At 41.4% G+C, this 21,493-nt stretch overlaps 1 protein-coding gene across 1 annotated transcript in view; it reads right to left on the minus strand.

The window, feature by feature from the left end:
- Window positions 1-21,493, minus strand: part of nalcn (sodium leak channel, non-selective) — a 271,182-nt gene that overhangs the window by 138,313 nt on the left and 111,376 nt on the right. Inside the window, exon 14 of the mRNA XM_064975662.1 lies at window positions 16,766-16,933. Coding sequence (XP_064831734.1) covers window positions 16,766-16,933 — 168 coding nt within the window. The remainder of the gene's footprint in view (window positions 1-16,765; window positions 16,934-21,493) is intronic.

Here is a 21,493-nt window from a genome sequence, read left to right on the forward strand (position 1 = left end):
TAAGTGGCTCGGAGAACAAAACATTGATATTTTGGGTCCATTGCCAGGAAACTCCCCAGACCTTAATCCCATTGAGAACTTTTGGTCAATCCTCAAGAGGTTGGACAAACAAAAACTCACAAATTCTGAGAAACCCCAAGCATTGATTATGCAAGAATGGGCAGCCATCAGTCAGCAAACTTAGTGGAAATTAATATTTGTGTCATTCTCAAAACTTTTGGTCACAACTGTATATACATTTCTGACCCACTGAGAATGTGATGAAAGAAATAAAAGCTGAAATAAATCATTCTCTCCACTCTTATTCTGACATTTCACATTCTTAAAATAAAGTGGGGATCCTAACTGACCTAAGACGGGGAGTTTTTACTAGGATTAAATGTCAGGAATTGTGAAATACTGAGTTTAAATGTATTTGGCTAAGGTGTATGTGAACTTTATATACAACCTGTATTAGGAAAATAACACTAACACCTGCCAGAGTTCCCCTACTGTAGCTGGATGTCTCTCCATCAAGGTCTGGACAGGAGCCACATCCGCTGTGTCCATGGTTTAACCGTTTTTTGACGCCATCCTGCCAAGGAACCTCACTTTAGCCCTGAACGTCACACCTTGATGTCCTCCTCTAGAGCAGTGGTAGTCACACATCAGCAGAATTCAACCACTGAGAGAGCCGCCGCGTTAACCTCAAATTGAAACAACATACCTCAATTAAGAAGTTTTGTCTGCTAATGTAATATTTTATAAAAATACACTCCAAATGCAGCACATAAAACAAATAGCCATGTATAAACACACCTATTGAAGAGCTTCCTGCTTAATACCCTGATGAGTGGAGGTGTACCTGCTGTACCTTGACTCTTCTCATAAAACAAATAGGCCTAGCTGTGTTATAAACACACCTATTGAAGAGCAACCTGCTTAATACCCTGATGAGTGGAGGTGTACCTGCTGTACCTTGACTCTTCTCATAAAACAAATAGGCCTAGCTGTGTTATAAACACACCTATTGAAGAGCTTCCTGCTTAATACCCTGATGAGTGGAGGTGTACCTGCTGTACCTTGACTCTTCTCATAAAACAAATAGGCCTAGCTGTGTTATAAACACACCTATTGAAGAGCAACCTGCTTAATACCCTGATGAGTGGAGGTGTACCTGCTGTACCTTGACCCTTCTCATAAAACAAATAGGCCTAGCCATGTATAAACACACCTATTGAAGAGCAACCTGCTTAATACCATGATGAGTGGAGGTGTACCTGCTGTACCTTGACTCTTCTCATAAAACAAATAGGCCTAGCCATGTATAAACACACCTATTGAAGAGCAACCTGCTTAATACCCTGATGAGTGGAGGTGTACCTGCTGTACCTTGACTCTTCACATAAAACAAATAGCCATGTATAAACACACCTATTGAAGAGCAACCTGCTTAATACCCTCATGAGTGGAGGTGTACCTGCTGTACCTTGACTCTTCTCATAAAACAAATAGCCATGTATAAACACACCTATTGAAGAGCAACCTGCTTAATACCCTCATGAGTGGAGGTGTACCTGCTGTACCTTGACTCTTCTCATAAAACAAATAGCCATGTATAAACACACCTATTGAAGAGCAACCTGCTTAATACCCTGATGAGTGAAGGTGTACCTGCTGTACCTTGACCCTTCTCATAAAACAAATAGGCCTAGCCATGTATAAACACACCTATTGAAGAGCAACCTGCTTAATAGTATGATTAGCAGAATTGTGCCTGCTGCTCCTTGACACTCCTCATACAATGCTTGTACTGTGTCATTGCAATCATTGTAATGCAGTACAGATGTGCATTGGTCAGTCTGTTCATGTGTTTTTCTCTTCACAATGTTCATGGTTGAAAATGTTGATTCACAAGTATATGTGCTCACAAAAAAGGACATCAATTTTTAGCACACACTGCTTCAGAGCTGGGTACTCTGTGTCAGGGAACATGTTCCAGAAGTGGGAAAGACCGGTTCCCATCTCAGCTTTCAGGGTGTCATTTCCCAGAAGCTAAACAACTTCACATTCCACTGCAGCACGGTCAGAGGAGAGGCCTGTGATAACTGGGGCCAGAGAAGACACTGGGAGTTGGAAGGGGTCTCAATGACATGGAAAAACTCATTGTACTCCTGTACATCTTGGAATCTGGATTCAAACTCCCCCCTCGGCTCCTCCAACACTTCCACAAATACATTCTAGTTGAAATTTGCAAACGTTCTGATCATCTGCGGTGACTGCTCTGAGTTTTGGGAAGTGCACAAACTGTCTGTCAGGTAAGAACAGTGTGGTGATTTTGTTTTGAAACGTTGTGACGACACAGCATGTTACCTACAGGGATTAAATTGAAGGGTAAAAAGTCACTCTGGGAACATCCCACTGTAAAATCTTACATTCTATTCTAAAATATATTTTGTTCACTCCCCATCCCAATTCCACCCCTGGTTATGTGGATTTTTATTCACTTGGAGATTGAGATTCAGTGCATTGGCAGGTGAGGTCAGTCAATGTGGCATACTTTATTATCCCATTCTGGATTCTCCAAGTCTGGCTCGTCTCTCCCCTTGGTTGAGAGGCATTCGCAGATTTGGGGGAGGAGACTCAAAAACTCCTCAAGTACTCTGCCATGAGATAACCATCTCTCCTCGTTGTACATCACCAAGTCGCCATTTTCTGTCTCATACTCCTGCCGCAGTTTACGACTATAGTGAAGATTCAGTGCTATTGAAACATTAAAGTTGACCACTTATACAAACAGCTGCATCACAATCTTCAAAGCTCTGTTCTTGAGTTTTGCAACAAGTACCTCCTGATATATGATGCAAAGATACGCAGCGAAGTTGAGGATACCCTCTCTCTTTCTCATCAGCCTGACAAGTCCCTTCTCTTTGGGGCTCCATCAGGGCACACACATGCAAGATTGTACCAGTTCAGATTGTTCCCATTCATAAAGGTCTGAAGTGCATTCAACACATCCTCTCCTCCCGTTTCACTTTGCAGTAATAAGCACAATATTTCTTTCCGATAAGACGTATCTTTAGCGGACCGGACCCATACGCATAACTGAGCAATGTCACAAACATTTGTGCTTTCGTCAAATGCTAAGCTGAAACATGGAATCAGTGATATATCCTCGTTTAGCTGCTTACCAATGTATTTTCCTATATCTTCAACCCTTCTTATTAAGGTTGTGTAAGAAAGTTGAAGTTAATGTATTTGCTTTAGAATTGCATGTTTGCTAGTGAAGTCAGCACATGATTTATGCTGAACACAAAAAGCACTCTTTCACTATGTCTGCAAAGGGTAAAGGCCTTCTTATGCCTAGCCAAGAAGCATGTAATCTCATATCAATTTCTCTGCAGCAGAGGTCGATCTGTTCATCAAAAGTTGCTGTCCTTTCAGCAAAGCTAATTTGCCCCTTTTAAAACTTGTGCATGTCTTCTTGACAATTAAACAAAGTTGGTTTGTGCTATGAAGTACAAAGAGAAATCATGTCCATTTTCATTGAAACACATTTTTACGGTTGGCTTGTCACTCATTCAACTGACAAGCCAGCGTGGGAACTACAGCAGTGAGAGCTCGTGAAGCAACCACTAGAGCGAGCGGCCCCTTCTGTAGGACAACCAGCACAACCACACTACTATAAATAAATGATTAGCTAGAAATGAAAGTTGACCATATATTTCAGACTTGCTTACGAGCCTTTCCCAACAATGCAGTAAAAAAACATGGGAAAAAAAGTAATAAAAACCAGAGGAATAAAATACACAACAACGAAGCGTTACACTGAGTGTACAAAACATTAGGAACACTTGTTCTTTCCATGACATCGACTGACCACCAGGTGAATCCAGGTGAAAGATATGATCCCTTATTGATATCACTTGTTAAATCCACTTCAAATCACTGTAAATGAACGGGAGGAGTTTGGTAAAAAAAATATATGTTTAAGCCTGGAGACAATTGAGGCATGGATTGTGTATGTGTGCCACTCAGAGGGTGAATGAGCAAGACAAAATATTTAAGTGTCTTTGAACGGGGTACGGTAGTAGGTGCCAGGCACACCGGTTTGAGAGTGTCAAGAACTGCAACGCTGCTGTCTTTTTCACGCTCAAAAGATTCCAGTGTGTATCAACAATGGTTCACCACTCAAAGGACATCCAGCCAACTTGACACAACTGTGGGAAGCATTGGAATCAACATGGGCCAGTATCCCTGTGGAACACCTTTGAAAAATTGTAGAGTCCATGCCCCGACCAATTGAGGCTGTTCTGCGGAGAAAAGGGAGTGCAACTCAATATTAGGAAGATGTTCGGAATTGTTTATACATGGAGTACCAGTACCAGATCAATGTGCAGGGGAATGAGGTATTTGAGATATATATGAACATGAAGGCAGGGTTAAGTGACAAGGCATCAGGATGGAAAATAATAACAATAGTAAAAAAAACAAAAAAAGAACAGAGTAGGGCGGCAGGTAGCCTCGTGGTTAAGAGCGTTGGGCTAGTAACCGAAAAGTCGCTAGTTTGAATTCCCGAGCCGACGAGGTGAAAACTCTGACGATGTGCCCTTGAGCAAGGCACTTAACCACAATTGCTCCTGTAGGTCGAGAGTGTCTGCTAAATTATTAAAATGTACATGTAAAATGAGTAGCAGCAGCATATGATGAGTGGAAAAGTGCGTGTGTGTGTGAATGTATGTGTGTTTGTGTTGTTGGTATACGTGTATGTGTTTTCGTATGTGAACGTGTGTGGGTTTTATGTTAGACTGTCAGTGTAGTGTGTGTTAATATAGTTTGTGCATATATACTACCGTTCAAAAGTTTGGGGTCAATTAGAAATGTCCTTGTTTGTGAAAGAAAATTACATGCTTTGTCCATTAAAATAACATCAAATTGATCAGAATTACATTGTAGACATTGTTAATGTTGTAAATGCCTATTGTAGCTGGAAACAACAGTTTTTTTATTGAATATCTACATAGGCATACAGAGGCCCATTATTAGCAACCAACACTCATATGTTCTAATGACTCTTTGTGTTAGCTAATCCAAGTTTATAATTTTAAAAGACTAATTGATCATTAGAAAATCATTTTGTTATTATGTTAGCACAGCTGAAAACTGTTGTCCTGATTAAAGAAGCAAAACAACTGGCCTTCTTTAGACTAGTTGAGTGTCTTGAGCAATCAGCATTTGTGGGTTTGATTACAGGCTCAAAACGGCCAGAAACAAAGACTTTCTTTTGAAACCCGTCAGTCTATTCTTGTTCTGAGAAATGTTCTGAGAAATGAAGGCTATTCCATGAAAATCTCGTACAACACTGTATACTACTCCCATCACAGAACAGCACAAACTGTCTCTAACCAGAATAGAAAGAGGAGTGGGAGGCCCCGGTGCACAACTGAGCAAGAGGACAAGTACATTAGTGTCTAGTTTGAGAAACAGATGCCTCACAAGTCCTCAATTGGCAGCTTCATTAAATAGTACCCACAAAACACCTGTCTCCATGTCAACAGTGAAGAGGTGACTCCGGGATGCTGGCCTTGCAAAGAAAAGCCATATCTCAGACAGACCAATAAAATATTAAGATGGGCAAGAGAACACAGACACTGGACAGAGAAACTCAGATTATAAACAGAGAGTAACAGCAGAGTAAAAGAGGTGTCTGGGTAGCCCTTTGATTAGCTGTTCAGGAGTCTAATGGCTTGGGGGATGAAGCTGTTAAGAAGCCTTTAGGACCTAGATTTTACGCCCCAGTAGCGCATGCTGTGCGGTAGGAGAGAGAACAGTCTATGACTAGGGTGGCTGGAGTCATTGGCAAATTTTAGGACCTTCCACTGAGAATGCCTGATATAGAGGTCCTAGATGGTAGGAAGCTTGGCCCCAGCGATGTATTGGGCCGTACGCACTACCCCCTGTAGTGCCTTGCTGTCAGAGGCCAAGCAGTTGCCATACCAGGCAGTGATGCAACTAGTCAGGATGTTAGTTGAGGTAGTATGTACAAGTAGGTAGAGTTATTAAAGTTACTATGCATAGATGACAAATGAGAGTAACAGTTGTGTAAAGAGGGGGTAAGGAGGGGGGTGAACTGCAAATAGTCTGGGTAGCCATTTGACTAGATGCTCAGGAGTCTTATGGCTTGGGGGTAGAAGTTGTTTAGAAGCCTCTTGGACCTAGACTTGGCACTCAGGTACCACTTGTCGTGAAGTAGCAGAGAGACCATTCTATGACTAGGGTGGCTAGAGTCATAGACTTTTAGGGCTTTCCTCTCACACCGCCTGGTATAGAGGTCCTGGATGGCAGGAAGCTTGGCCCCAGTGGCCCCAGTGAAGTACTGGGTGCCTTGTGGTTGGAGGCCGATCAGTTGCCATACCAGTCAGTAATGCAACCAGTCAGGATGTTCACAATGGTGCAGCAGTAGAACCTTTTGAGGATCTGAAGACCCATGCCAAATCTTTTCAGTCTCCTGGGTAACAGGTTTTATCATGCCCTCGTCATGACTGTCTTGGTGTGCTTGGACCATGTTAGTTTGTTGGTGATGTGGACACCAACAACTTGAAGCTCTCAACCTGCTCCACTACAGCCCCGTCGAGGTGAATGGGGCCGTGTTCGGCCCTCCTTTTCATGTAGTCCACAATCATCTCCTTTGTCTTGCTCACGTTGAGGGACAAGTTGTTGTCCTGTCACCACACTGCTAGGTCTCTGATCTACTCCCTATAGGCTGCCTCATCACTGTTGGTGATCAGGCCTACCACCGTTAATGTCGTCAGCAAACTTAATGATGTTGTTGGAGTCGTGCTTGGCCATGCAGTCGTGGGTGAACATGTGGTACAGGAGAGAACTAAGCATGCATCCCTGAGGCCCTTGTGTTGAGGATCAACATGACTGATGTGTTGTTGCCTAACCTTACCACCTGGGGACGACCCATCAGGAAGTCCAGGATCCAGTTGCAGAGGGAGGTGTTTAGTCCCAGGGTCCTTAGCTTAGTGATGAGCTTTATGGGCACAATATTGTTGAACACTGAGCTGTAGTCAGATACCTGTCAGTGTGGTGCCATGATAACAACCTCTCCCTCAACGTGATGAAGACCAAGGAGATGATTGTGGACAACAGGAAAAGGTGGGCCGAGCACGCCCACATTCTCATCGATTGTGCTGTGGTGGAGCAAGTTGAGAGCTTCAAGTTCCTTGGTGTCCACATCACCAAAAAACTATCATGGTCTAAACACACCAAGACAGTCGTGAAGAGGGCACGACCACTCCTATTCCCCCTCAGGAGACTGAAAAGATTTCCTCAAAACGTCCTACAGCATCGAGAGCATCCTGACCGGTTGCCTCCGACCGTAAGGCACTTCAAAGGGTAGTGCGTAAGCCCAGTACATCACTGGTGCCAAGCTTCCTGACATCCAGGACCTATTAACTAGGCGGTGTCAGAGGAAGGGCAACATTTCTTCCCAAAGACTCCAGTCACCCAAGTCATAGACTGTTTTCTCTGCTACCGCTCGGCAAGCAGTACCAGAACGCCAAGTCCAAATGGCTCCTTAGTAACTTCTACTCCCAAGCAATAAGACTGCTAAACAATGAATCAAAAGGCCACCCCAACTATTTGCATTGACACCCCCCACTTTTGTTTTTAGACTGCTGCTACTCACTGTTGCTACTCACTTTATAGTCACTTTACCCCTACCTACAGGTACAAATTAACTCGACTGACATGTACCCCCGCACATTGACTCTGTACCTGTAACCCCAGTATATAGCCTCATTATTGTTATTTTATTGTGTAACTTTTTTTGTTTGTTTTGTAAATATTTTCTTAACTCTATTTTCTTAAACTGCATTGATGGTTAAAAGCCCTTAAGTAAGCATTTCACGGTAAGGTCTACAACTGTTGTATTTGGCACAATTGACAAATAATTTTTGATTTGTCAATTGATTTGTAGCTGATTTGACCTAGAGTAATCCAGCTACGTCTCTGCAAGAATATAATATTGCAGCTTTTCAAGTCTCTGATAGGAGATTCTCGAACAAAACTCATCCATCTTGTTCTCAAGTGACTGGACATTTGGCAATAGAACGTAGGGGAGTGCTGGCCAATATTCTCTTCGGCTCAACCTCACCAGGATGCCGGCACGTTTTGGTAGCACATGAAACAAAGGAATGGGGTCTGGTATGAATAAGGGAACAGCAAAGTTGCAGTTGAAGTCAGATTTAAAGTTGAAATCAAGGTTAGTAACTGTCTATCTTATGTCCAGAAGTTATTGGCAGCCATACAGTGGCAAGAAAAAGCATGTGAACTTTGGAATTATTTGGATTTCTGCATAAATTGGTCATCAAATTTGTTCTGATCATCATCTAAGTCACAACAATAGACAAACAGAACAGTCTGCTTAAACTAATAACACACAAATTATTGTACTTTTCTTGTCTATATTGAATACATCATTTAAAGATTCACAGTGTAGGTTGGAAAAATTATTTGAACCCCAAGGCTAATGACTTCTCCAAAAGCTAATTGGAGTCAGCTAACCTGGAGTCCAATCAATGAGAAGAGATTGGTGGCGTTGTTTAGAGCTGCCTTGCCCTATAAAAACACTCACAAAATTTGAGTTTGCTATTCACAAGAAGCATTGCCTGATGTGAACCATGAATCGAACAAAATATATCTCAGAAGACCTAAGATTAAGAATTGTTGACTTAATGCTGAAAAGGGTTACAAAAGTATCTCTAAAATCCTTGATGTTCATCAGTCCACGGTAAGACACATTGTCTATAAATGGAGAAAGTTCAGCACTGTTGCTACTCTCCCTAGGAGTGGCCGTCCTGCAAGCATGACTGCAAGAACACAGCGCAGAATGCTCAATGAGGTTAAGAAGAAACCTAGAGTGTCAGCTAAAGACTTACAGAAATCTCTGGAACATGTTAACATCTCTGATGACTAAACATGCTAACATCTCTGTTGACTAAACAAGAATGGTGTTCATGGGAGGACACCACAGAAGAAGATACTGTTGTCCAGAAAAACATTGCTGCACGTCTGGAGTTTGCAAAAGTGCACCTGGATGTTCCACAGCGCTACTGGCAAAATATTCTGTGGACAGATGAAACTACAGTTGAGTTGTTTGGAAGGAACACACAACAAAAAATGGCACAGCACAGCACACCAACATCAAAACCTCATCCCAACTGTAAAGTATTGTGGAGGGAGCATCATGGTTTGGGGCTGCTTTGCCTGGACAGCTTGATATCATCAACAGGAAAAATGAATTCCGAAGTTTATCAAGACATATTGCAGGAGAATGTTAGGCTATCTGTCTGCCAATTGAAGCTCAACAGAAGTTAGGTGGTGTAACAGGACAACGACCCAAATCAAAGTAAATCAACAACAGAATGGCTTCAACAGAAGAAAATACGCCTTCTGGAGTGGCCCAGTCAGAGTCCTGACCTCAACCAGATTGAGATGCTGTGGCATGACCTCAATAGAGCAGTTGACACCAGACATCCCAAGAATATTGCTGAACTGAAACAGTTTTGTAAAGAGGAATTGTCCAAAATTCCTTCTGACCATTGTGCAGGTCTGACCCGCGACAGAAAATGTTTGGTGAGGTTATTGGTGCCAAAGGAGGGTCAACCAGCTATTAAATCCAGGGGTTCACATACTTGTTCCACCCTGCACTGTGAATGTTTACACGGTGTGTTCAATAAAGATATGAAAACGTATAATTGTTTGTGTGTTATTAGTTTAAGCAGACTGTGTTTGTCTATTGTTGTGACCTAGATGAAGTTCAGATCAAATTTTATGACCAATTTATGCAGAAATCCAGGTATTTCCAAAGGTATTTCCAAAGGGTTCACATACTTTTTCTTGCCACTGTATGAACATTATGTATACATTATGTATACATCTTTTTAGATAAACACAACACAAGTAATTAAATAGCAAAAACGGGTTGGAACTCGTAAGATGCGATGACAGAGAAGTGTGACATCTTTTTTCAGAGGTACTGACTCTGGACATGCCATCCTTTTCCTTCTCTTCTTTTTTTATTTTCCCCTCCCCACCATGAGGCTACCCTGGGGCGGAAGGGTACCCTAGTGGTTAGAGCATTGGACTAGTAACCGGTAGGTCGAAAGTTCAAATCTACGAGCTGACAAGGTAAAAATCAGTCGTTCTGTAGAAATGCTTTACAATTTAAATTACTTATTTGAGTTATGAATTCAGTGTATTGTTAGGTATTTTGGATATTGTCGAGGCCTATATGGTCATTACTATTTTTGCGTAAGTGGAGAAAATGTAACCTTTTTTAACATTACACCTTCAGTTGAAATTAAAGTTGCCTTTAGAGTTTTACTACAAGATATGAATTACAACAATGATGTTTTTCAAATTATGTATTTTAGTAAAACAAAAATTAAGTAGATAGCCCACCTCATCTTGAAAAATAAATTAAAGGTCAAATTGAAGAAATAAAAAGCTTAGTCTTAAGTACTATATCTTTCTGATTTGACATCATTTTAGGTCAAATTATCATTAATATTTGGACCAGAATGAGGCTCTATCTCCAGTACCTATTGTTCCAGCAGGGAGGATTCACCATCTTCATCGACTTTTATCATTTATCTGCAGATAATTGCTAAAAAGCCTAACAGTATGCAAATTAGGGAGCCAAATGAGTGTCTCGCTTACCGGTGTGATTTGGTAGGTTACAGTACACTGACCAGTCAGTCACTTTAGTGTCACTGTCTGGGCTACAAAGCATAGGAGAATCCAAACAAGATCTTTGGTTTACTTGTCTCAGTGCAATACTATGGACATATAACTACGTTGTATGATTTATGAATGGTGAAAGGATATAGGTTATCGACTATATTCAGTCTGTTCAACACCTATAAATTGGTCAACACTGATTGTCAATCAAAGCACATTAAATAGCATATGAACCATAACTCCGTGGCTGGCTATAGGAAACACGTAGGATAGATATAGGTCTGAAGCAGTTTGGGTCTAGAATGTCTCCCCCATTGAAGAGGGGGATGACCGCGGCAGCATTCCAATCTTTGGGAATCTCAGAGGATCCAGATTGGGTCCAGATTGTCTCGCCCGGCTGATTTGTAGGGGTCCAGATTTTGCAGCTCTTCCAGAACATCAGCTATCTGGATTTGGGTGAAGGAGAAATGGGGGAGGCTTGGGGGAGTTGCTGTCGGGGTTGCTGGGCTGTTGATCAGCGTAGGGGTAGCCAGGTGGAAAGCATGGCCAGGCGTAGAAAAATGCTTATTTGTTTCCTAGCCTCAGCGCAGTGGGCAGCTAGGATGAGGTGCTCTTAATCTCCATGGACTTTACAGTGTCCCAGAACATTATTGAGTTTGTGCTACAGGATGCAAATTTCTGCTTGAAAAAGCTAGCCTTAGCTTTCCCAACTGCCTGTGTATATTGGTTCCTAACTTCCCTGAAAAGTTGCATATCACTGGGGCTATTCGATGCTAATGCACAACGCCACAGGATAGTTTTGTGCTGGTCAAGGGCAGTCAGGTCTGGAGAGAACCAAGGGCTATATCTGTTCCTGGTTCTATATTTTTTGAATGGGGCATGCTTATTTAAGATGGTGAGGAAGGCACTTTAAAGAATAACCAGCCATCTTCTACTGACTGGATGAGGTCAATATCCTTCCTGGATACCCGGGCCAGGTCGATTAGAAAGTGTTTTAGGGAGCGTTTGACTGCGATGAGGGGTGGTCGTTTGACCACAAGATTGCTGAGATCTTGGTTGAAAACAGCAGAGATGTATTTGGAAGGCAAGTTGGTTAGGATGATATCTATGAGGGTGCCCGTGTTTATGGATTTGGAGTTGTATATGTTGGGTTCATTAATAATTTGTGTGAGGACATCATGCTTAGATTGGATAGCCGGGGTGTTAAGCATGTTCCAGTTTAGGTCACCTAGCAGCATGAGCTCTGAAGATAGATGGGAGGCAATCAGTTCACATATGGTGTCCAGAGCGCAGCTGAGGGAGTGGGTTGTCTATAGCAAGAGGCAACGGTGTGAGACTTGTTTCTGGAAAGGTGGGTTTTAAAAGTAGAAGCTCAAATTGTTTGGGTACAGAAATGGAGAGTAAGACAGAACTCGAAAGTTATCTCTGCAGTAGATTGCAACACTGCCCCCTTTGGCAGTTCTATCTTGTCGGAAAATGTTATAGCTAGGGATGGAAATGTCAGGGTTTTTGGTAGTTTTCCTAAGCCAGGATTCAGATACGGCTAGGACATCCGGGTTGGCAGAGTGTGCTAAAGCAGTGAATAAACGATACTGAGGGAGGAGGTTTCTGATGTTAACATGCACGGAACCAAGGCTTTTACGGTTACAGAAGTCAACAAATGAAGGCACCTGGGGTGTAGGTGTGGAGCTAGGCACTGCAGGGCCTGGATTAACCTCTACATCACCAGAGGAAGAGAGGAGGAGTAGGATAAGGGTACGGCTAAAGGCTATCAGAACTGGTCGTTGGAGATGGAATGGTTGCTATCTAACTGGGAGTCTCCTGAGTGAAAATATCCAAAGTTCTTCAAAGGTAAATTATTTAATTTGATTGCTTTTCTTATTTTCGTGAAAATGTTGCCTGCTGCCAGCAGAGCCTAGCATAGCACTATGCCATGATAAACTTATACAAATGCTTGTCTAGCGTTGTCTGTAACGCATATTTTGAAAATCTGAGATGACAGTGTGATTAACAAAAGGCTAAGCTGTGTCTCAATATATTTAATTTCTGATTTTCATGAATAGGAACATTTTCCAGGGGTATTTATGTCCGCTGCGTTATGCTAATTCATTTGAGGCTATGATTACGCTCCCGGATCCGGGATTGCTAGTCACAAGATTAAGGCATATTGAGCAGGGCTAGAGGCTCTACAGTGAAATAAGACAATACTCACTAACCAGGACAGTAATGGACAAGGCATATTGATATTAGGGAGAGGCATGCGTAGCCGAGTGATCATAGGGGTCCAGTGAGTGGTTGGGCTGGCTGGAGACATGGTGATTCAGACAGCTAGCATGCCGGGGATAGGAAGCTAGCCTTAGAGGGATGTCGAGATGGCGGAAAGTCTATTTTATCCTCCGCGTGTGGTAACGTCGATATACCAGTCGTGACGGAATACAAATCACACAGGTAGCGGGAGGTGGGACAGACAGCAGACTGTCAAACCAGAAGTGTTTCCCGTTCATCGCTTGCTTTGTGACTGACAAGCGCCTGTCTTATCAATAGATCGCTAGAAGATGCATGTCGTTCATTCTTGCTCAACTGACTTTTCTGACAAACAAATGTACATTTTATTTGAAAAGTTTTGAAATGGAAAAAGTAGCTGGATGTCACTGGCTGTTTAGCAGATGGCCAGCACTTAGTTAAAATACTGGAGAGGCATAACCATTCCTGTGATTAAACAGTGTGTGTGTTTGTGTAGTGTATGTGACATTTTGACCAGACCGGATGACAATCAGCTCAGTCTGACCTTTCAAAGGGAAATGCCTCATCGTAAAAAAAGAAAAAGGAATACACTGAACAAATGCATCTCTCTTTGGGCTAATTCCTCACACAGAGGATTCTAGAAGATCCTGAAAGAAAAAAACCTGTTTGTCCCATATCAATTTGGTTTGGTAAGCCTGCAGCTTTTTCCTAAATCTTCTGGGTAAAATGCATTCTCTTCTTCAATAAGGAGTTCGCTACAATACCTTTTGGCCTCCAAAGCAATGGACCTCTCATGGACTTTCATAATACAGTCTAATTTACACAATACAGTCTAATTTAGCAGACACTGTTATCGAAAGGGATAATTGATATATAATGTGTTGTCCTAACGGGACTTGAACCTATTACATTTATGTTTCAAAATCTACAAAAATACTGAGTATATAATGTGAGATTTGAGCCCATAAAATTGCCAACCCTTTGGGACTTGAACCTACAACCTTGGTGTTTCCAGCACCTTGTGGGATTTGAAACTACAACAGTGGTGTTGTCAGCAACTTATGGGACTTGAACATACAACCTTGAACCTACAACATTGGTGTTGCCAGAGCCTTATATGACTTGAACATTGGTGTTCCCAGAACATTGTGGGACTTGAACCCACAACATTGGTGTTGCCAGCAACTTATGGGACTTGAACATACAACCGTGATGTTGCCAGAGACTTATATGACTTGAACATTGGTGTTTCCAGCACACTGTGGGACTTGAACATACAACATTGGTGTTGCCAGCCCGTTGAGCATTGAACATACAGCTTTGTTTTTTTCAGCACTTTATGGGACTTCAACCTGAAATATTGTTGTGACCTGCACCTTGTGGGACTTAAACCTGTCACCTTGATGTTAGAATCAGACAGCGACCCTCTTGTCTCTCCTGTTGTGAGTATGGCAGAATGACTCCCTCACAGCTTCTTGTTCTTAATGAGGCTTGTCAACATGAGCCGACCTGATCCTGCCTGCTTCTCTCAACAGATGCTACCAAAACACACACACGCACGTACAAACACGCACATAGGCATGAACGCACGCACGCACACACAAGCATGCATACACACACACTGGCACATGAATGCACGCACACACACACAAACATATATGCAGACACACATACATACACACACAGACAAGCATACGTCTACACACATAAGTATCCACAGTTGCAAAAACACAGACACACACACAGGCCACCCAGAAGCCACCAAGGCAACTGCCAGCACACATTATTACCCACATTTAGTGAACGATTAGGACGGGGAAACGGCAGCAGGTGCTGCCTGCTTGCTGTTCTCTGCCTCGTCTCCTCTGACTGCATGCACATAGTCTCTTACTCACACACACCACAGTGAAGACGAAAAAAGTAGGGCCAGTTTAATCATGGGTTCATGTGAACGATAGGCCTTTCACCAAATAGTGGAAATCCATGTTTATAAATCTAGTGGCATAGGGACGAACAAACCCTGTATGTTAGTGCTGACTAATACAACATCAGTCAAAGCATTCAACTCATCATATACAATTTGATAGCATTAACATTTGTCAGAATTTGCTATAATGCTTGGATCAGTGATTAAATGAACATGTAATTATGTTAATCAATGCATGGTCTAGTGGTGCGTGGTTCAGCTGTTTGTTCAGCCACACCCGCCTGCAATTGCTAATAACCCATCCACAGCCGACCGACTATGTGATAAAGTGAAAAGCTGAGGCCCGCACCCAACCATAACCCGCAAATATAGAAGATGCGCTATAGGCTACAGTCAAAGACTGAAGAACTATTTTTTGACAGGGGGTGCAGTATATTCTTTTGCCTGATTTAGATATGTTTATGCTTATAATGTCTAACATTTTGGTAGGCTATTTGTTAGTCAACTTGTCTATAATTAGATTTAAGCAGCTTCTCTTTTGTCATTATATGTTTCCCTAGAAGACAGAATAAGGTAATAGATCGATAGAACGCTTCAATCTCGTTAACATCTGTAACGTTCTCTGTGTCATCTTTCGCAGAGAAAAGATGTTTAGGGACTGGGGAGAAAATACAATAAAGAACAAAAAAAGGCTAACATTTTCTGTGCAAAATATCCAAATGCCATCAGTTTGATCAGTTGTAAGGAAAAAGCTTTGAGAACTACCCAACGTGTTTCTGATAAGATTTCAGTTTGGCTTCGATGCATTTTTTATGTGGTTGAAAAACGATCAGCTTTTATGATGAAGACAGCACCTGTACAGATCGTATCTAACGGAGCATTGTGTTCTCTCAAGATGCAGAAAGAAAGAAATGATATTTCTCCACAAGTCCAAATTTTGTCTAAATTTGGGGTATCATTTTTCTTCAAGAAATGCTTAATTCTGCATGAGTTATTATTAAGGGACAAGGGTCAAGTCGCAAGGGACAAGTCTACTAGAGATCATTGGTTATGTATTTATTACCCCAGAATACCCCAGTTATTTTTTCTTGCTCATACCGTGAGCAACAGCTATAAATCTATGGATTTTGCCAAAAAACAGTTGGTTATTCTGATTAGTTTTCCAGATTTCCGTTTCCATTTAACCCATCTAAACAACAGTTCCCTTGACAGACCATAGGCCGATTTGAAGATCCGTCTTGTGACCGTGGAATTTATATAGGGCCTCACAATAACCGACACTGCTATCACTCTCTTCTACCGCTTCACCAAATCTTTCCCAAACATTACTGTTCTGTCCCTCCCTTCTCTTTATTTTCAACTCTCCTTTCAAAGCTTTTGTCTTATTGAATTAAACTTCGCCAACGTCGTTTTGCCCCCATGGATTGACGTACATTTTTTCTTCCCGTTTGGCGATTGGCTGTGTAGGCAATTTGGCACACGTACAATTAAGCCCTAAAGTTTAGACTTATGCACTAATACCAAACAGCTTAAAATAATGAAAGAAAAAACACAATGTAGACTATAGAAATTGCACAATAGTTATACATTTATGGATTTTTTAAAGTATTGTTTCTCTTAATTCAACCTGCCCTTCAACCACACAATATTTAATGACTCTTAATCCATTCGCCCCACAGATATAACTGCAGGGACTGAGAGTTATGAGTCAACCCATGCATCACTAGCGTGGTCACAGAAAATAAATAAAAAGTGGCATCACTAGTCATTTTTTACGAACAATGCAGCCCCATAATCGTGTGTGTGTGATTGTGTGTATGTGCATGCATGTCTGTGTGTGAATGTGCATGTGTGTGTATTCATTACCTGGAAGTAGGTGAACTGGGAGTGGTAGAGGTCAGGGTAGATGTGCAGGGTGGTCCCCACCACCAGCAGCAACTCAAACTTGTGCAGAGAGGAGATGATGTAGCCTGTGAAGCCCAGGCACCAGACCTTAAGCATAGCCTCCAGGTCAAACAGCACTGTAAAGGCAACCTACGAACAGATAGACAGAGATCCCAGGTCACAGTTGGTATTTTATTAATGTGGCCCACCGGGGATCAAGATCAGATCTCCTGCCCATCACAAGACTGTGTTAGCCAGCTGAGATAATGACTAGGCTTGAGGCACCAACTCAAGTCTTCAGGTGTCAGTCAAGGTTACTCATCACATGTATGTGTGCACCCTTAAAAACAAAAAACATGTCAAATTTGCTGTTTCACATGTGAAATAGTCGTTTTCACATGTAGAGCTTAAACTTCACGTGAAACCATATTTTCACATGCATAAAATTTCACGTTAACACCACATTTTTACAAGTGAGAAAAAATTCATCTCACATGTGAATTGTAGTTTCTCGTGAAAATATCACGTTCACATGTGGAATTGCAAGTTCACATGTCGAAATCAATAACGTAAAAATCAATGTGTAAAAAAAAATCTACCTGTGAAAATATCACTTCACCATGTTATGAACAATCATACGTGAAAAACGAATTTGCAGTTTCACATAAGAACATTCCACATTTACATGTTAGTCATTTAGCAGACGCTCTTATCCAGGGCGACTTACTGGAGCAATTATGGTTAAGTGCCTTACTCAAGGGCACACCGGCAGATTTTTTCAACTAGTTGGCTTGGGATTCGAACCAGTGACATTTTGGTTACTAACCCAACACTCTTAACCGCTAGGCAAACTTTCACATGTGGAATTGGAAGTTCACATGAGGTAGTGAAATTGTGTTATTCTCCTCACATGTGAAAAGGTGGTGGTAAAATGACTAATTCTATAATGCACTCTATAAAAAGGTAACAGCCTACCTGAGTATAATAATTGAAGTGCGTACAATTTTTAAATGTTGTAAATCTGAGCAATACATTCGGAGTGTTACTGCTGCAGGTGCACGCTACTCTTCGTCATACGTTGGCCAGTGACCGTTGGAAGAACCCCAGTGAAAAGAACAGAGAAGCTAGCGTTTAATTAACAAGTAAACATTAACTAAAGTTAACTTTTTGCAATTTTTGTGCACATTTTTTATCACATTGTCGGAAAGCATTCAAAATACACTGAAAACATCCAAAATGCATCATCTATACAGCTAAAAACAATGCTATGTCAAAACAAGTTGAATTTGAGGTTTAAGAAAGTGTGTTTTACCTGATTTTCCTAACCGTTACTTTGGAAAAAATGAAGACGTCAATATTGCTGTAATGCTTTTTGTATAAAAAATCTTAAATTACAGCTCAATTTGAGCAAATTATGAATTTGCTATTAATTGTGATTAATCACAGCAAATCCTGCGATAAAGTCAATTACATTTTGGAATCATTTGACAGCCCTAGTCGACATTAAAATGTACATTTGAAAGTGTAGTGGACATGAGTCAGTTATGGTTACTCATGGTCATGTGATGAGGTAGTCCTGCCTGCACAGTGTTTTGTTACAATACGAATATCCTTGACTGATTTATATGCATTTATGTGCCAGATCACACCCACGTGAATGTTTATTGGTGAATATTGTTGTTTTAGGTACTAATCTAAAAAATATTGCGATAAGAGACCTTTGTCCATAGATACTAGAGGTCAACCCCGTAATCGGAACGGCTGATTAATTCGGTGCCGATTTAAAAAAATATATATATATTTTTTAAATTGTATACCTTTATTTAACTAGGCAAGTCAGTTAAGAACACATTCTTATTTTCAATGACGGCCTAGGAATGGTGGGTTAACTGCCTTGTTCAGTTGCAGAATTACAGATTTTCACCTTGTCAGCTCGGGGGATCCAATCTTGCAACCTTACAGTTAACTAGTCCAACGCAATAACGTGCGTTTTGCCAAGCATTGCGCTGTTTATGACTTCAAGCCTATCAACTCCCGAGATGAGGCTGGTGTAACTGAAGTGAAATGGCTAGCTAGTTAGCGCACTAACTAGAGGGATGGCAATACTAAAGTGCCTATAAGAACATCAAATAGTCAAAGGTTAATGAAATACAAATGGTATAGAGGGAAATAGTCCTATAATTCCTATAATAACTACAACCTAAAACTTGTTACCTGGGAATATTAAAGACTCATGTTAAAAGGAACCACCAGCTTTCATATGTTCTCATGTTCTGAGCAAGGGATTGAAACGTTAGCTTTCTTACATAGCTCATATTGCACTTTTACTTTCTTCTCCAACACTTTGTTTTTGCATTATTTAAACCAAATTGAACATGTTTCATTATTTACGTGAGGCTAAATTGATTTTATTGATGTATTATATTAAGTTAAAATAAGTGTTCATTCAGGATTGTTGTAATTGTCATTATTAAAAATACATTTCAAAAAATTGTCCGATTAATCGGTATCTGCCTTTTTGGTCCTCCAATAATTGGTATCGGCGGCGAAAAATCATAATCGGTCGACCTCTAATAGATACCAAATATCAAGTTCCATGCATATAAGTAATTTGGTGCAAGAAGATCTTTTTTCCTTTTCCATAATGGTGGAACATCCATCATGGCGGACCTAATGGGTCCCTGAGGCAAATTAGTTCCTTGTGAGGACAGGGACCTGTGTCCCAAATTTCATGACTTTACGTCAAACGGGTTGAGGGGCGTGACATTTTCAATCTCTTGTCATAGCGTCCCCATCTGGCCCATCAGTGTAATTATGTAAATTACGGATCTCTAGGGCAAGATGCATCATTCACCCACGTTTTGTCAAAATTGGGTCAGTGCTGTCTGAGATATCGCATGTGACTAATGTACTAACGAACGCACTAACGGACGGAGACAGATCAACAGTCTCCTTCCCGATTTCATGTTAGGGGACAATAAGCTTGTGAGGTAATGAGAAGGAGAGAAATAAAATAAAAAAATAGATTGAAAGGAGAACAAGAGATAACGTGATTGCATTCATCCCATAGGGAAGGAAAGGGAGTGGCCGGAAGGGGGGAAATAGCTGGAAAAACCAAAACCCGCATTTAGCTAGAAAACCAAAACAAGTATTTCCTATATTTTTCCCTTCACCTAGTCCTGATTGAGTGGAAAAACTGTGATCAATGGATGGATGATAAAAAAGAGAGGGAGCGAAGGGAGAGAGTCTTGTGTGTGGTTTCTCCCATCTCTTATCTTTCCCATTCAGCTGTGTGAGAGAGAGTGAGGCCGGGAGGGAGGTAAAGAGGGAGACACGCCTCTCCTTCATTGTTCACGCTCTGCCACCTGCATACTGATGGCATCGACAGAGCCAGGCAGATTGAGAGCGGGTTTGTGTGTGTGTGTGTGCGTGTGTGTAAAAACACTCCATGATGGCGAGTGCAAATCAACTGTTTCCATTTACAATCAGATAGTAGCAACAATATTATAATTGTACAAAAAAAATCAATATAAAATCATAGATTTTACTCCCAGGTTTGAGTGTGATTCAAGCGGAGGTACGTTTTTCATTTTATGTTTGTGTGGTAGTGAATATGAAGCCCAATCATCAATCAATCAATCAAATGTATTTATAAAGCCCTTTTTACATCAGCAGTTGTCAAAGTGCTTACAGAAACCCAGCCTAAACCCCCAAAGCGCAAGCAATGCAGATGTAGAAGCACTGTAGCTCGGGAAAACTCTGTAGAAAGGGAGGAGCATAGGAAGAAACCTAGAGAGGAACCAGGCACTAACGGGTGGCTATTCCACTTCTGGTTGTGCTGGCTGGAGATTATAAGAGTACATGGCCAATAACCTTTTGAAGCGTACGTTTGAAATATTAATAGCGGACCTTACAGGGCGAGTTCTTTTTGCACGTAGTACCAGAAATCTTTACCACTGTTCTAGAATTTGATTGTCGCATTTTGCCACTATTCTCTGCACCCCTGACTGTATCAAGACAGCGTTGTCTGCTTCATATGAGGCTTTATAAAACAGTCCCTTTTAGCCACTGTATCTCTTATCTTTTCTGCCAATAGTAGGAGCAGCGAGTATGTATAGTATTATTGGTAATTAAATAATTATTGTTATCATATATATTGCTTTTATAATATCTGAAAGAGGCATTGGTATTAGCTTGTCTGAGGGGGTGCGCTTGTGAAACAGGGCGTGGAACCTGAGGTACTAAGTCCAGTGTATTTGCTAAAATAGTGTCAAACAAACAGTGAGAGCGGGGTACAGTATGAGCATACAGTAGATTCAGAGAGTATTCAGACCCCTTGACATTTTCCAGTAATCTACAAACAATACACCATGATGACAAAGTAAAACGTTTTTAGTATTCAGACCCTTTACTCAGTACTATGTCGACGCACCTTTGGCAGCGAATACAGCATTAAGTCCTCTTGGGGATGACGCTAAAAGCTTGGCACACCTGTATTTGGAGAGTTTCTCGCATTCTTCTCTGCAGATCCTCTCAAGCTCTGTCAGGTTGGATGGAGAGCGTTGCTACACAGCTATTTTCAGGTCTCTCCAGAGATGTTCGATCGGGTACAAGTCGGGCTCTGGCTGGGCCACTCAAGGACAGCAGAGACTTGTCCCCAAGCCATTCCTGCATTGTTTTTGCTGTGTGCTTAGGGTTGTTGTCTTGTTG

This window comes from Oncorhynchus masou, chromosome 10 (assembly GCF_036934945.1).
Source record: "Oncorhynchus masou masou isolate Uvic2021 chromosome 10, UVic_Omas_1.1, whole genome shotgun sequence".
Lineage (NCBI taxonomy): Eukaryota > Metazoa > Chordata > Actinopteri > Salmoniformes > Salmonidae > Oncorhynchus > Oncorhynchus masou.